General features: G+C 38.6%; 1 protein-coding gene across 1 annotated transcript in view; it reads right to left on the reverse strand.

Moving 5' to 3' along the window:
• ITGA8 (integrin subunit alpha 8) overlaps nt 1-15,352 on the reverse strand; it is a 188,074-nt gene that overhangs the window by 47,490 nt on the left and 125,232 nt on the right. The window contains exons 24-25 of the mRNA XM_061126283.1: nt 6,574-6,679; nt 1,793-1,951 (exon numbers count right to left, since the gene is read on the reverse strand). Of these exons, the coding sequence (XP_060982266.1) occupies nt 1,793-1,951; nt 6,574-6,679 (265 nt within the window). The remainder of the gene's footprint in view (nt 1-1,792; nt 1,952-6,573; nt 6,680-15,352) is intronic.

Here is a 15,352-nt window from a genome sequence, read left to right on the forward strand (position 1 = left end):
CTTTCCTGTTGCGTGACCTGAGGCCAAACCATGGTGGAGGTAAGGAAGATAATGGTGACCTCCTTCAAAAGGTCCCATGGAGGCCCTGCTGTAGTCAGTGCCTCAGGCCCTGAAGCAGGCCACTGCCGACCCACGCCTCCGCCAGAGACTCCTGGACACTCATGGGCATGTCTGGGTCAGTTTCTTGTGGGGTATTAAACAAGTTACATAATATATACAAACATATATAAATAATGTCAGACATAAAAAAAGCAGGACACTCAAAAAGGTTTAGAAACCATCTGCATAATCACTTGCTCCAAGAAGCTAAGGCCTGAAACAGGGTCTAAGGTAGCTGAGAACAGGACATGTGAATGTCTTAGTTACTTAGATGTTATCCATTAATATTTGAAGATACTATTTTATAATAAGCTACTGTCCTTGAAGATGTTAAAATCATCTCAGTGAAGAGTGAAGAGAGAGGAAGTGGGGCAGGGGTGAAGGATGCCAAGGAGGGTGTATTTTAAATCATTTTGTGGCAGACAAGTAGCCTTATTATTTCCCCAAAAAGAAGGAAGAAGTCTTGATGCCCCATAAATCCATGAACACTGGACCTCCTTTTAGCCTTCCTCTCTCTGAATAGAAGGCATGTTGGGTTGAAGAGAAAATCCTTTCATCAAGTCAGTGCCCCAGTGCCCCTGGTTGACAGTAGAGGCAGACCTATACCCGGGATGGCCGAATTAGCATTTCCTGGAGTCTGCCTCTGCCTGGTTGATTATGGAGATACTCTGTCCCTGCCAGCACTGGAGAGTGTTCACTCCTCAATGAAGTCTTCTTTTGAGGACAACATCACATTAACAAGAATTTTTTTTTTTTTTTTTTTCATTCAAATGTGACATTTTCAAGGGCTTACACTCGTTAATTTCTTTCCTTTCCAGAAGGACCCCAAAGCCAGATTTGGGTCTTAATCTGGACAGAATCAGCTCTGTGGAAGCTTGAGTTTCTGATTAAAGAGTGACTCACATGGTGATTGAGTGGGGGTCTGCAGGGAGGCAGAATCTCAGACCCCACCCCAGACAGACCCCATGTTTTATAGAGACCTCCAGGTGATTCCAATATGCTCAGAGTTTGAGAAACCCTGCCCTAGGCACCTCTGAAAACCAGGGTCCTGAAAACTCCAGGCTGGGGGTTCTCAATGGCACTGAGATGGCCTTTGGCAAGTAATTGCATTTTACCACTTGCTATTGGCAACATCTGGAAAACCCTGTTTTTGCAAAGATCCTTATGCCTTTTGGCAATATACCAAAAAAAAAAAAAAAAAAAAGACTTTAAAACAGCATTTTAGACACTTCTCCAAAACAAGACAAGGAGTCAATTTCTGATTTGGGTTGGGTTGTACTGCTAGTCAAACCATATGTAAAAGTTAATGCACTGAAAGAGGCTAAATGAAAGACAGGTTGCCATGAGCTATAAAACCAGGAGAAACTGATGTTTTCTAGGAGTGATATTTTAAGTTAGGTCTGACTTTTCTTATTTTATTTTTAATATTTTCTTGGCCACATAGCATGTGGGATCTTAGTTCCCCAACTAGCGATTGAACTCACATCCCCTGTATTGGAAGCATGGAGTCTTAACCACTAGACCACCAGGGAAGTCCCAGGTCTGGCATTTTAACTATAAAACTAAAAGCAAAGACCTGATCAATTTTCACTGAAGTCACATAATTATTTCACTTTTTAAAAAAATTAGCCACTGTTATTTCCTCCTTACTATGAAAAATTAACAAAGTTGCTGATTAGAGCAGATTCCTTACCTTTATGTCTTGTGGGTTGATATCAGGATTTGTTTGACATCGCAGAGGTCCCAGAGTTTGAATATGAAAAATGTAGAGGAGAAATTCGTCCCGGGCAGAGAAGGGCCAGCCCACCTCCAGTAGGGTGTCACTGATGGTGCTTGGTCCAATATTGTGCAGCTACAAGCAGGGAACATGTCATGGAATGGTCAGCACAAGGCAGCAAGTTGAAATCAAACTCCATAGACTCAGAACCCATTCTAAAAAAGCATGGATTTGGTTTTAAGTCATCTGCACTAGGACTGTGACAATAGGAAGAGTCTCTTAAGCAAGAGGAACCCTGAAAGCAAGATGGGCTGATGCATAGAGAAGACAATTCAATCTGTGAAGCTCTCGGTGCAGAATTCCTTTGCAAAGGCCACGTTCACCATGTCTGATAACTGTGCCATTTATGTTACATTTATGTTAATCTAATCACAGCGAGAGAAACGTCACTTTAATTATCTGCTTTCTAAACTTGGTTATTCTTTCTTTACATTGAAATTGGCCTCTTTCCTGACTACTGACTTGTCGATTGTAACCATATGCGATGCACTTTCTCTCACCCCCTGGAAAAATGGCTATCCATCAAATACCAGAGATGGCCCAGGCTCACCGCAGTTCACTTCAAGTGTGCATTTCAAAGCTGAGCTCCTTCTGTTTTAATCAGTGAATCTCAAGAAAAGAAAGGCCATGTTGCATAAAGAGATGAACTCTTTGAACACAAGAATCCTGTACTTGCAGGACCCAAAACAGCCTGGGAACACCACTAAGTGGATTTAAATTTACTGTGGTTTTGAAAATTCACTTCAAAGTTAGCCGGGACCTTTTGCCCTTTTCTTTTTTCACAGTTCTGACAATTATAATGATCCATAAAACAATTTATAATTGGTTTTGCTTATTAGGTGGCTCATTTCATTCACATTATCAAAGCAACATGCCATCCATTGATAAAAGTATATTTTGAGACATGAAACTAGCCTATAAGCAATGTTGGTGATTGCTTTTGGCACTACTGGGTATTACCCTTAAATTTTATGATCCATTGTTGCTCAGATTAGAAGCAGGATTGCCTTGAGAATGATTGAGTTTGAATGTTTTCAAACTTAAAAGTTTCACCATTCTAAGGAGAGACTAGTGCAGACAAGGTTTAATAAATTACTTGACAGCATTTTTTTCCCAGTGAGGTTCTTGATCAGAATGGCCTTGGGACTGCATTATCATTTTGTTATCAAGAGAGCTTAAGCCAAAGCCTTGATCCAGCTTTGGAAAGGGTGTCTGATTCCGGACCACAGGCTGAGCAGATAGCAGGCTTTCTTTTTTTTTTTTTTTAATTTTTATTATTATTATTATTTTTTTTTCCAGTGGGTTTTGTCATACATTGATATGAATCAGCCATGGATTTACATGTATTCCCAATCCCGATCCCCTCTCCCACCTCCCTCTCCACCCGATTCCTCTGGGTCTTCCCAGTGCACCAGGCCGGAGCACTTGTCTCATGCATCCCACCTGGGCTGGTGATCTGTTTCACCATAGATAGTATACATGCTGTTCTTTTGAAATATCCCACCCTCACATTCTCCCACAAAGTTCAAAAGTCTGTTCTGTATTTCTGTGTCTCTTTTTCTGTTTTGCATATAGGGTTATCGTTATCACCTTTCTAAATTCCATATATATGTGTTAGTATGCTGTAATGTTCTTTATCTTTCTGGCTTACTTCACTCTGTATAATGGGCTCCAGCTTCATCCGTCTCATTAGGACTGGTTCAAATGAATTCTTTTTAATGGCTGAGTAATATTCCATGGTGTATATGTACCACAGCTTCCTTATCCATTCATCTGCTGATGGGCATCTAGGTTGCTTCCATGTCCTGGCTATTATAAACAGTGCTGCGATGAACATTGGGGTGCACGTGTCTCTTTCAGATCTGGTTTCCTCAGTGTGTATGCCCAGAAGTGGGATTGCTGGGTCATATGGCAGTTCTATTTCCAGTTTTTTAAGAAATCTCCACACTGTTTTCCATAGCGGCTGTACTAGTTTGCATTCCCACCAACAGTGTAAGAGGGTTCCCTTTTCTCCACACCCTCTCCAGCATTTATTGCTTGTAGACTTTTGGATAGCAGCCATCCTGACTGGCGTGTAATGGTACCTCATTGTGGTTTTGATTTGCATTTCTCTAATAATGAGTGATGTTGAGCATCTTTTCATGTGTTTGTTAGCCATCTGTATGTCTTCTTCAGAGAAATGTCTGTCTAGTTCTTTGGCCCATTTTTGGGTTGGGTCATTTATTTTTCTGGAATTGAGCTGCAGGAGTTGCTTGTATATTTTCGAGATTAATCCTTTGTCTGTTTCTTCATTTGCTATTATTTTCTCCCAATCTGAGGGCTGTCTTTTCACCTTACTTATAGTTTCCTTTGTAGTGCAAAAGCTTTTAAGTTTCATTAGGTCCCATTTGTTTAGTTTTGCTTTTATTTCCAATATTCTGGGAGGTGGGTCATAGAGGATCTTGCTGTGATTTATGTCGGAGAGTGTTTTGCCTATGTTCTCCTCTAGGAGTTTTATAGTTTCTGGTCTTACATTTAGATCTTTAATCCATTTTGAGTTTATTTTTGTGTATGGTGTTAGAAAGTGTTCTAGTTTCATTCTTTTACAAGTGGTTGACCAGTTTTCCCAGCACCACTTGTTAAAGAGGTTGTCTTTTTTCCATTGTATATCCTTGCCTCCTTTGTCAAAGATAAGGTGTCCATAGGTTCGTGGATTTATCTCTGGGCTTTCTATTCTGTTCCATTGATCTATATTTCTGTCTTTGTGCCAGTACCATACTGTCTTGATGACTATGGCTTTGTAGTAGAGTCTGAAGTCAGGCAGGTTGATTCCTCCAGTTCCATTCTTCTTTCTCAAGATTACTTTGGCTATTCGAGGTTTTTTGTATTTCCATACAAATTGTGAAATTCTTTGATCTAGTTCTGTGAAAAATACCGTTGGTAGCTTGATAGGGATTGCATTGAATCTATAGACTGCTTTGGGTAGAATAGCCATTTTGACAATATTAATTCTTCCAATCCATGAACATGGTATGTTTCTCCATCTGTTTGTGTCCTCTTTGATTTCTTTCATCAGTGTTTTATAGTTTTCTATGTATAGGTCCTTTGTTTCTTTAGGTAGATATACTCCTAAGTATTTTATTCTTTTTGTTGCAATGGTGAATGGTATTGTTTCCTTAATTTCTCTTTCTGTTTTTTCATTGTTAGTATATAGGGATGCAAGGGATTTCTGTGTGTTAATTTTATATCCTGCAACTTTACTATATTCATTGATTAGCTCTAGTAATTTTCTGGTAGAGTCTTTAGGGTTTTCTATATAGAGGATCATGTCATCTGCAAACAGTGAGAGTTTTACTTCTTCTTTTCCTATCTGGATTCCTGCAAGGCCGGCGGACCCCTTTCATGTTGACACTACACAGGAGTTAATGCTTCTTTCTCATATATGTAAACATCTCATCAGCTCTGAATTGGCTTTAACTGTTATTCTTAGAGAATGCTACTCATGTCCCTTGTAGCTTAAGATGAAAGATATAGTCAGAATTATTAGGTCAGTGACATGCATGACACAAGAAAGGGACAGGGGCCATTAACCAAGAAGGAAGCTCAAATAGAAAATGCCTCGGAACACCATTTTGCTGGCCCCTTGAAGATGAACAGGAATAACTTCTTCACTGACAGCATGTACTGGGTTGGCCAAAATGTTCATTTGGGTTTTTCACACGAACGTTTTGGCCAGCCCAACACTTTATTAAGAAAAAAAAAGAACTACTAAACTAACCATTTACTTTATCTTGGTTTCTAACTGTAAAAAATTTTTTTAATGTTTCAGATAATGTGTCAACAGAGCTCCTCTCTATGAACAGTTTCACACTTGAAGTGGAAACAGATCAACAGGTCTTTATCACAAGGTGCTGGTTTGCTTCTGAAAAGTAAATGGACTATTTCAAATCTCAGAATAACATACATATCTGATTGAGGTTAGTCGAATGAACAGTAAAATTATTCTTATTTGTCAAACATCCACCCATGCTATACACCCATTTGGGGAATATAAAATAGCAGATAATCCATACAGTTTTGTCTAGTACCTTCTGGCTAGTGACTTTTAATTTAAAAGGTAGATGGGTTTTAAAAATAGCTGAAAATGTAGGAAGAAGTGAAATAAAGTCTAGGGAGTTTGTCATTTCTAGACTTAGGCTGTCCAAACTTTAAAAGAGAGGAAATAAAGAACTTTGGCCACCTGATGCAAAGAGCCAACTCATTGGAAAAGACTGGAATACTGGAAAGATTAAGGGCAGGAGGAGAAGGGGGCAACAGAGGATGAGATGATTGGATGGCATCATTGACTCAATGGACATGAGTTTGAGCAAACTCTGGGAGATAGTGAAGGACAGGGAAGCCTGGCGTGCTGCAGTCTATGGGGTCTCAAAGAGTTGAACACGACAGAGCAAATGAACAACAAAAAGAACGCTTAAAAATGAATAGGAACAAGAAAAAATGTTTCTCACTGTATAATGGCTCTGGCCAGTAAAAAGCCAGTGATCCTCTGGTGGTTACTTAGTAGGACACCCGCCCACCACCCACTGCAATATGAGAGCAAAACAGCACAAATCTAGGCTGGATCTTGGATTGGTATCTTTTAAAATGCTGTGAAAATCTTATTAGCAAAGAGCATAAGAACAAACCCTGAATGCAGCTTCAACAAAGACAACGACTACCTCATAAATATGTTCCACCAATGGTCCAACTCCCTCCTCCTTGTGAGGCTCCTCTTCCGGTTCCCAGTTCTGAATGGGCAGGACGATCTGCGGAGGGTGGGACACCCTGAAACATGGAACTTGACGTCAGTCGCTGGTGCTGGCACGTGTAAAGAATGTCTCACTCGTATGGCGTACATTAACAGCAGCGGCAAAGAGTGACTGTCAATTTATTTGAATAGACATCGTCCGCAAGGAAAAAGTACTGAAAATTTTTGTTCAGCAGAATCACTAAAGGAATAGGTAAGGGTCTGAGTGAGAATGTTAGTCACTCAGTTGTGTCCGACTCTGTGTGACCCCATGGACTGTAGCCCACCAAGCCCTCTGTCCATTGGCTTCTCCAGGCAAGAATACTGGAGTGGGTTGCCATTCCCTTCTCCAGGGGATTTTCCCGATCCAGGGATCAAACCCTGGTCTCCTGCATTGTTGCCAGATTCTTAACCATCTGAACCACCAGGGAAGACTTCAAGCGTCTGAAACATCTCTTAATTAACTGGTCTCAACTCAGATTGACTTATTTTATAGCATCTCCTCTCTTAGGCACTAGGGGACAGAGCAGAGCGCATTCCTGAATTGAGATGTATAATTTCACATATACATACATAAATACACATCTCTCCATAGATCCTGTGTAAGTATAAGTGTGTGTATAATCCATGCTTTAAGTCACATCAAGAAAAGGGACATTTTTGTGGATAAAAAATCTAGAATTCTGTGGGCTCTGTGAAATGTCCAGTTGTAACAAAATACTGTTTCTAGTTAAATACTTCAGAGTAGAAAAGTGGCCACTTGTATGTTTCTCCTTAGATTTCTTTAGCTTTCCATGAATGCAGCCATACCTCTTGTGAGGCCAGGCCCAGAGCCAACATAAAGCCTGATCAAGTTCTAGAGTTATTTTATATAGTACTGAAGCATGAGACAGAGAGAGAAGGAGAGTTAAGTGGTGGAATTGTGTAAGTAGGATACTAGCCAGGCTCCTCTGTCCATGGGATTCTCCAGGCAAGAATACTAAAGAGGGTTGCCATGCCCTCCTCCAGGGGTTTTTCCTGACCCAGGGATTGAACCCATGTCTCTTATGTCTGCTACATCTGCAGGTGGGTTCTTTACCACAAGTGCCACCTGGGAAGCCCTAATAATTGGATATACAGGTAGTTTTGCCTGCAATTTACACCTAGAAAGTGAGCACTGACTGGATGAATGAAATCCAGCATGTGGCATTATTCCATAGCAAAAGCTGATGGCAAACCAAATTGTTATTGTTTTATAATCTTAAAAATGATAATTCCCCCCAAACAATGCTTTCTAGCAGTTTTTAGGTAAAAGGTATCTTTCAAAGAATTCTTAGACCTTCAGCTAACTTCAATAGAAAACCTCTCTTTTGGCAATTGAAGTCTTAAATGTCCGTCTAAGAATACCCAGTAATTAGCACAGCCTTTAGTAACTTCAAATGTTATCTTTTCTCTTCTTTGGGTAATCTCTTTCTAAAGCAGAAAGCAAAATATATTGGGTTAAATTCTGACTGCAGGGCAAATAATTTAATTTCTATTTGTCTCCATTTCTTTATCTGGAAAATTACGATAAAACTCTGGGCTCTATACCACAAATGCTTGGGAAACATGTCAACTGCATTTTGGTCAAAGTTAATCATGCTGCATTGTCTTCTAGGGGTTGGTGGGACAAGTATTTTTTTTAAGCTGACTACCCACAAAAATGTTTCTAAACTGTAAAGCTCTTTGCATTCACCCTTCATATACCACTATTAAATAAAAAGTGCAGAGCACAGCCTCCTAGACTTAATATTTTATACCTGTAGATCAGTTTGTATTATGCCACACTCCCCTTTCTGACTGGATTTGATTAAACCAAGTGTTGCTTGCATAGGAGACTCAGTGAGGAGAAGACGAGAGAAGATGGCAGGATGTTTTCATCACAGGACTGCCCAGAGAGCTTAGGCTCCCATTCCCAAGGGATCTTGACAACCTCACCACCCACATTTTCATTCAGCTCTCAGTTTAGCGACAGTTGATTCTAAAAGATCTACATCCATTGTGAGGCTCTAGGGAAACTGTTTATTTATTTTGGCATCAAGAAAAAAAATATGGAATAGAAGCTGACCCCATTTTCTCTGAAAAACCTTGTTTTTGTGTTCATCAATCCTGTAGGACTGGTCATAAATTTCCTTGGACCAGAGAGTCATAAATATAGACCTTGGCAGGCACTGTGAAGACAATGTGCTCAAATCCCCTCAATAAAAGAAAAACTGATGTCCAGAAAAGTAGGGAGTTGGTTGCAGGTGAAGACAAGAGCTCAGATTCACTAAGCACTATTCACTGTATTTCCAATACACTGTATGCTACAGGGGCCATTAAATGGCAGTGGTTTTAGTAAATACAACTTAAAGAAACTTTCTGGTCCATTTCTGTAGCAAAATCAAATAGAAATCTATAAAGAAATATACAATCTATCACAGGGCATGGGAAAAATTAAAAAACTATGTCTCACAAAAATCAAGTTATCTACCCTCTAAGACCCTTTAAAATCTAGGAAAACCAAGGACAAAGAATAGCTCCCTAAAGAATCCCAACTAAATACATGAAATACTGTTTACTGTTTTCAAAGTTGTTAAGAAGGTAGCAAGTGAGGAAGAAAAAAGAATATGAGCAATTACTTAGCCTAGGATGTACAGCCAGTGCAGTAATCGAACAACCTGTACTGAAAGGTCCTCACATTCTGAGAGTGTTATTCCACGGACACCCCTCAGTAATAAGCCTGTGGTACTCAGTGGTAACCCTGGACACGAGGAGGGGATGTAAGAGGAGGTAAGGAATTCTATTTTTGATAAGTCTGTATGTTATCAGGGAGTTCAGATCTGATGATTTGGTAGTGAGTCGTACTTTCATCATCCCATTTCCAACCCCCATTAGTCCCAAATAACAAAGATTATCCTTTATTGTATGGAACAGCCCTATGTAGACCACGGTTATCCATGATTGCAGTCTCTCTTAACATAAACCCACTCAATCCTGATTAATTTGTCAACAATACAATTTTGCTTTTAAGAATTTTTAAAAATTTACGTATAGTTGATTCATAATGTTGTGTCAGTTTCTGGTGTACCGCATAGTGATTCAGTTATACATATATGTATATGTATATATACATATACATATGTATATATGTATACATATATGTATTCAGTTATACATACATATACATATATGTATGTATATATATTGCCCCCTTCATGGATACCACAGCCTTGTCATGGCAAACAGGCTTGTGTAACTCAAAGAAGCTATGAGGCATGCTATGCAGGGCAGCCCAAGATGGATGGGTCATAGTGAAGAGTTCTGACAAAACATGGTTCACTGGAGGAGGGAATGGCAAATCACTCCAGTATTCTTGTTGGAGAACCCCACGGACAGAATGAAATGGCAAAAAAGATATGACACTGAAAGATCCCCCTAGATCAGAAGGTGTCCAATATGCTATTAGGGAAGAGTGGAGGGCAATTGCTAATAGCTCCAGAAAGAATGAAGAGACTGGGGCTAAAGCAGAAATGCCTCTCAGTTGTGGATGTGTCTGGTGGTGAAAGTAAAGTGCAATGCTCTAAAGAACAATATTGCATAGGAACCTGGAATATTAGGTCCCTGAACCAAAGTAAATTGGACATAGTCAAGCAGAAGATTGAACATTGACATCTTATGAATCAGTGAACTAAAATGGAGAGGAATGGGTGAATTTAATTCAGATGACCACTATACCTACTACTGTGGCAAAGAGAAGGGGAAAAAGAGGAAGCAGTGACAGATTTTATTTTCCTGTGCTCCAAAATCACTGCGGATGGTGACTGCAGCCATGAAATTAAAAGATGCTTGCTTTTTAATTGTGGTGCTGCAGAAGACTCTTGAGAATCCCTTGGACTGCAAGGAGATCAAACCAGTCAATCTTAAAGGAAATCTACCCTGAATATTCTTTGGGAGGACTGAGGCTAAAGCTGAAGCTCCAATACTTTGGCAACGTGATGTGAAGAGCTTACTCACTGGAAAAGACCCTGATGCTGGGAAAGTTTGAAGGCAAAAAAAGAAGGGAGTGGCAGAAGATGAGATTGTTATATAGCATCACCAACTCAATGGAGATGAATCTGAGCAAACTTCTGGAGATATTGGAGGACAGAGGAGCCTGGCAAGCTACAGTTTATAGGGTCACAAAGAGTCAGACATGACTTAGCAACTGAACAACAGCAACATATATACTGCAATATATGTGTTTTTTTCATATTTTTCCATCATAGCCTATTGCAGGATACTGAACATAATCTGTGCTATATACACTAGGACCTTGTTGTTTATCAAGGGTATAATTTAATTACTCTTCATGAGCTTAATACCGTGCGTGTTGCTCTTACAGCCAAATTTACTTCTCTGTAGTTGTATGCTGAATTAATCCTTTGTACCAACAAATGACATGTAAATCTGCTTAAAGACAGTGTTGACATTATCTGGTTTTGAAACAAATAGGACAATTCTCAATACATTTTTTTTCCATTTGGAGAAATAAATCCATTTTAGTTTATTCTTCAAATTATAAAAATGACAGTAAAATGTAAAAAAAGAATTTAATAATTAAAATACATTGGAATAAACACCATTGACCAAAAAGAAAATTAGATTTTCCTGAAGACTGAACATGGAAGATTATCAACACATTAGCTATTTGCTCCTTGAAAAATTAAACACTGGAATAAATATTTTTGCCAACTATTTGGAGGAAAGAGCTTTACTTAGAAAAATGGTTTCAAAAAACTTTAACACTATCTTAGAGAATAAACTGTGGTCAATTGTTGGATATTAATCTAGCAATGAAAATAACTGCATACACATGAGAAACCAAATTTTAATTACCTATTTTGATCATTGCTAAAGCAAATAGAAAGTTTACTTCCTTTTTTACTTAGAAACACTGGTGTCATAAATGATGGCAGAAATATAATTAAAAATATTAATATCTTTAAATGGATATGTGAGAATAAAAAAAGTGAAGTCGCTCAGTTGTGTCCGACTTTTTGCACCTCCTTGGACATGGCCTACCAGGCTCCTCCATCCATAGGATTTTCCAGGCAAGTGTACTGGAGTGGGTTGCCATTTCCTTCTCCAGGGGGTCTTCCTGACCCAGGGATTGAACCCGAGTCTTCCATGTTGCAGGCAGACACTTTACCATCTGAACCACCAGGGATATCCAGTTAAATTAAGCACTTAGCTTACTTGGACTAAAATGAATTTTGGAATTAAGAAACAGTTTCAATTTATTTTTGGTTAGCAAAACAAAGATAAGCTAAGCTTAAAGAGATAAAATTTCATATATACTAGCTGTAAATTTTAAAAAGATATAAAAATAAGACAGTAAAAATAATGTTTGTGCTTTTTGTCTCTGATTTTTTTATACAGTGTTTATCTCATCAAGAGAGGGACAGCAGAATTAAATTAGAAATGCACAAAAATGAAACATCTAGATTAGTTCCAAATATCTCTAAATCAAACAAGTCACTTCCCATGAGTCACCTCATGAGTTAAAAAAGAAATTACAAAGAAAACAGAGAAACATTTTGAGCTGAGTTAAAATGAACACCCAACATATCAAAATTTTGATATGCTGCTAAAATAGCTTTAGAGGAAAATTTATAGCACTAAATGCTTATGTAAGAAAAACTGGAAGAAAGTCTTTAATTTTACATAGAGGAACTAGAAAAAGAGAAAATCTAACTTAAAATGAATAGAAGGAAAAAAATAATGACAAAAGTAGAAACCAATGGAATAGAAAACAAAAACAAAAGCAAAATAAATGAATAAAGAGGAAAGAAAGAAAAATCAATGAAACAAAAAAAACCTAGTTCTTTGAAAAGATCACCAAACACTAGTGAGACTGGTCAGAGAAAAATATAGGGAACAGAAGCTACAAGTTTCCAATATTAGAAATAATGAAGGGACACTATTAGAGGTCTTACAGACACTTAAAGGACAACGAGAGAAAATTATGTCAAAATGTGTAACAACTTAGATGAATGAAAGACAAATTCCTTGAAATACTACCAAAATGCACTAAAATAGAAATAGATAATATGAATAGCCTTATATCTAAGGATGAAATGGAATTTTTAAAAAACCTTCCTACAAAAACAAATCCCCTCCTCAAAAAAAAAAAAACAAAAAAACCAAGCCCAAAACTCCAGTCTGAGATGATTTCACTGGTGAATCTTACTATATATTTAAGTTAGAAATAATACCAAGTCTACACACAGTCTTTCAGAAAAAAGAAAAGATGGTTGAATACTTTCATCTCATTTTAAGGAGCTAGCATCCTCCTAACACCAAAATCAGAACAAAAATTGGGATGAAAAGAAAACAACAGATCAATATTTCCCATGAACATGTATGCAAAAGTCACTATCAAAATTTTAGCAAGTTAAATCCCACAATATATAAAAACGATAATCATCATGCTTAAGTGTGCTTCTTGCTCAGAGTGCAGTTTTGGTTGAAAATTCAGAAAGAAAAGTTAACCAAGTCACCACTTTAGTGGGCAAAAAGGGGGAAATATTTAACTTATCCTGCTTCTGCAGACAAGAATAATAGAAGCCCTGTGTTTGGTACTTCCCCAGACTTCTTCTTCATAGACACAGAAAACACATTTGACAAAACTGAATACACATTCATGTCAGAAACTGTTAAGACAACTAGGAAGAAGGGAACATTCTCAACCTAATAAAGGCACCTATAAAAACTCTGCAGCTAACATCAGACCTAATGGTAAAAGACTGAATATTTTCTCCTTAAGATCAAATCAGGGTCTCTCAACAAGGCACAGTTTTACATTTTGCTTTTACCTCTTTTACTCACTTTTGCACTGGCAGTCTCTACTGGCAATAAGGGAAGAAAAAGAAATAAAAGGCATAACTACATAGCAAACTAAAGAACCTCTTGAAGGTGAAAGAGGAGAGTGAAAAGGCTGGCTTAAAACTCAACATTCAAAAAATGAAGATCATGGCACCTGGTCCTATCATTTCATGGCAAATAGATGGGGAAACAATGAAAAAAACAATGGAAACAGTGACAGACTTTATTTTCTCGAGCTCCAAAATCACTGTGGATGGTGACTGCAGCAAGGAAATTAAAAGATGCTTGCTCCTTGGAAGAAAAACTATGACAAACCTAGACAGTGTATTAAAAAGCAGAGACAAGAGACATCAGTTTGCTGACAAAGGTCCATATAGTCAAAGCTTTGGTTTTTCCAGTAGTCATGTATGGATGTGAGAGTTGGACCATAAAGAAGGATGAGCGCCGAAGAATTGATGCTTTTGAACTGTGGTGTTGGAGAAGACTTTTGAGAGTCCCTTGGACTGCGAGGAGGTCAAACCAGTCAATCCTAAAGGAAATCAGTCCTGAATATTCATTGAAGGGACTGATACTGAAGCTGAAGCTCCAATACTTAGGCCATCTGATGTGAAGAGCTTACTCATTGGAAAAGACCCTGATGCTGGGAAAGATTGAAGGCAGGAGGAGAAGGGGATGACAGAGGATGAGATGGTTGGATAGTATCATGGACTCAATGGACGTGACTTTGAGCAAGCTCTGGGAGATGGTGAAGGAAAGGGAAGCCTGGCGTGCTGCCGTCTGTGGGGTTGCAAAGAGTCAGACACGACTGAAAGACTGCACTGAATGAACATAGCAAATGGTTTAACCCTGCCACAAAGAGGTCTGGTCTTTGCCCTCAACTTCTGAGAGATAAGTTCTCAAAACTTTATGCCTGAGAGAAGGAATATCTTTGCTTTTGGCGGGAGCGTGAGGGGGTGGAGGTCACACTGGATATTCTAAAGAAATAATTTTTGGAGTTGCTCACATCAGGAAGACCAACAGAGTGATTCACGATGGGAGGCTTGATCACATCATCTCAGTCATCCTGGAGACTGAGATCAATTACGTGTGCATAACCAATTAATATAGTGTGCATAATCCACACTGCTATGTATAAAATAGAAAATTAAGGAGACTCTGCTATGTAGCACCGGGAACCCAATCTACTCAGTGCTCTGTGATGACCTAAATGGGAAGGAAATTCCAAAAGGAGGAAATAAAAGTATATGTATGGCTGATTCACTTTGCTTCACAGCAGAAACTGACATGGCAGTGCAAAGCAGTTATGCTACAAATAAATAAATATAAATATTTACCAAAAAATGTAAGTGGTCAGTCAGTCATGCCTATCTTATGGAGCACCGTCCTCCAAAAAACCCACAACTAAACACTGAGGCTTGAGTGAGTTTCTCTGGTCACAGCATTCTATTACACATCAATACCATCCTGGAAAGTAACCCATCCTGCCTCTGCAGACGAGAATAATAGAAGCCCTGTGTTTGGTACTTCCCCAGACTTCAACTGTGCACTTTTGGCCCCTAGCTGATTGTAATCTGCATCTTCTCCCTGTGATAAACTGTTCCCATGAGTATAATAGCTGTCAGAGTATGGTGCATCCTTCTAAGTGAATTATTGAACCTGTGGGTGGATGGGAACCACCCAAATCTGCAGTTCATGTCAGAGGCGAGGGTGATCTCTGCTGTCTAATTTTGTATCTGGTTAAACTTTTGAACATACAGATTAGAAAGGAAAAAAGAAAACTGTCTTTATTCGCAGGTCATATGATAATTCTGTAGAAAATCCTAGGAAATCATCAAACAAAATGCTTC

Source organism: Dama dama, chromosome 23, assembly GCF_033118175.1.
Source record: "Dama dama isolate Ldn47 chromosome 23, ASM3311817v1, whole genome shotgun sequence".
Classification (NCBI taxonomy): domain Eukaryota; kingdom Metazoa; phylum Chordata; class Mammalia; order Artiodactyla; family Cervidae; genus Dama; species Dama dama.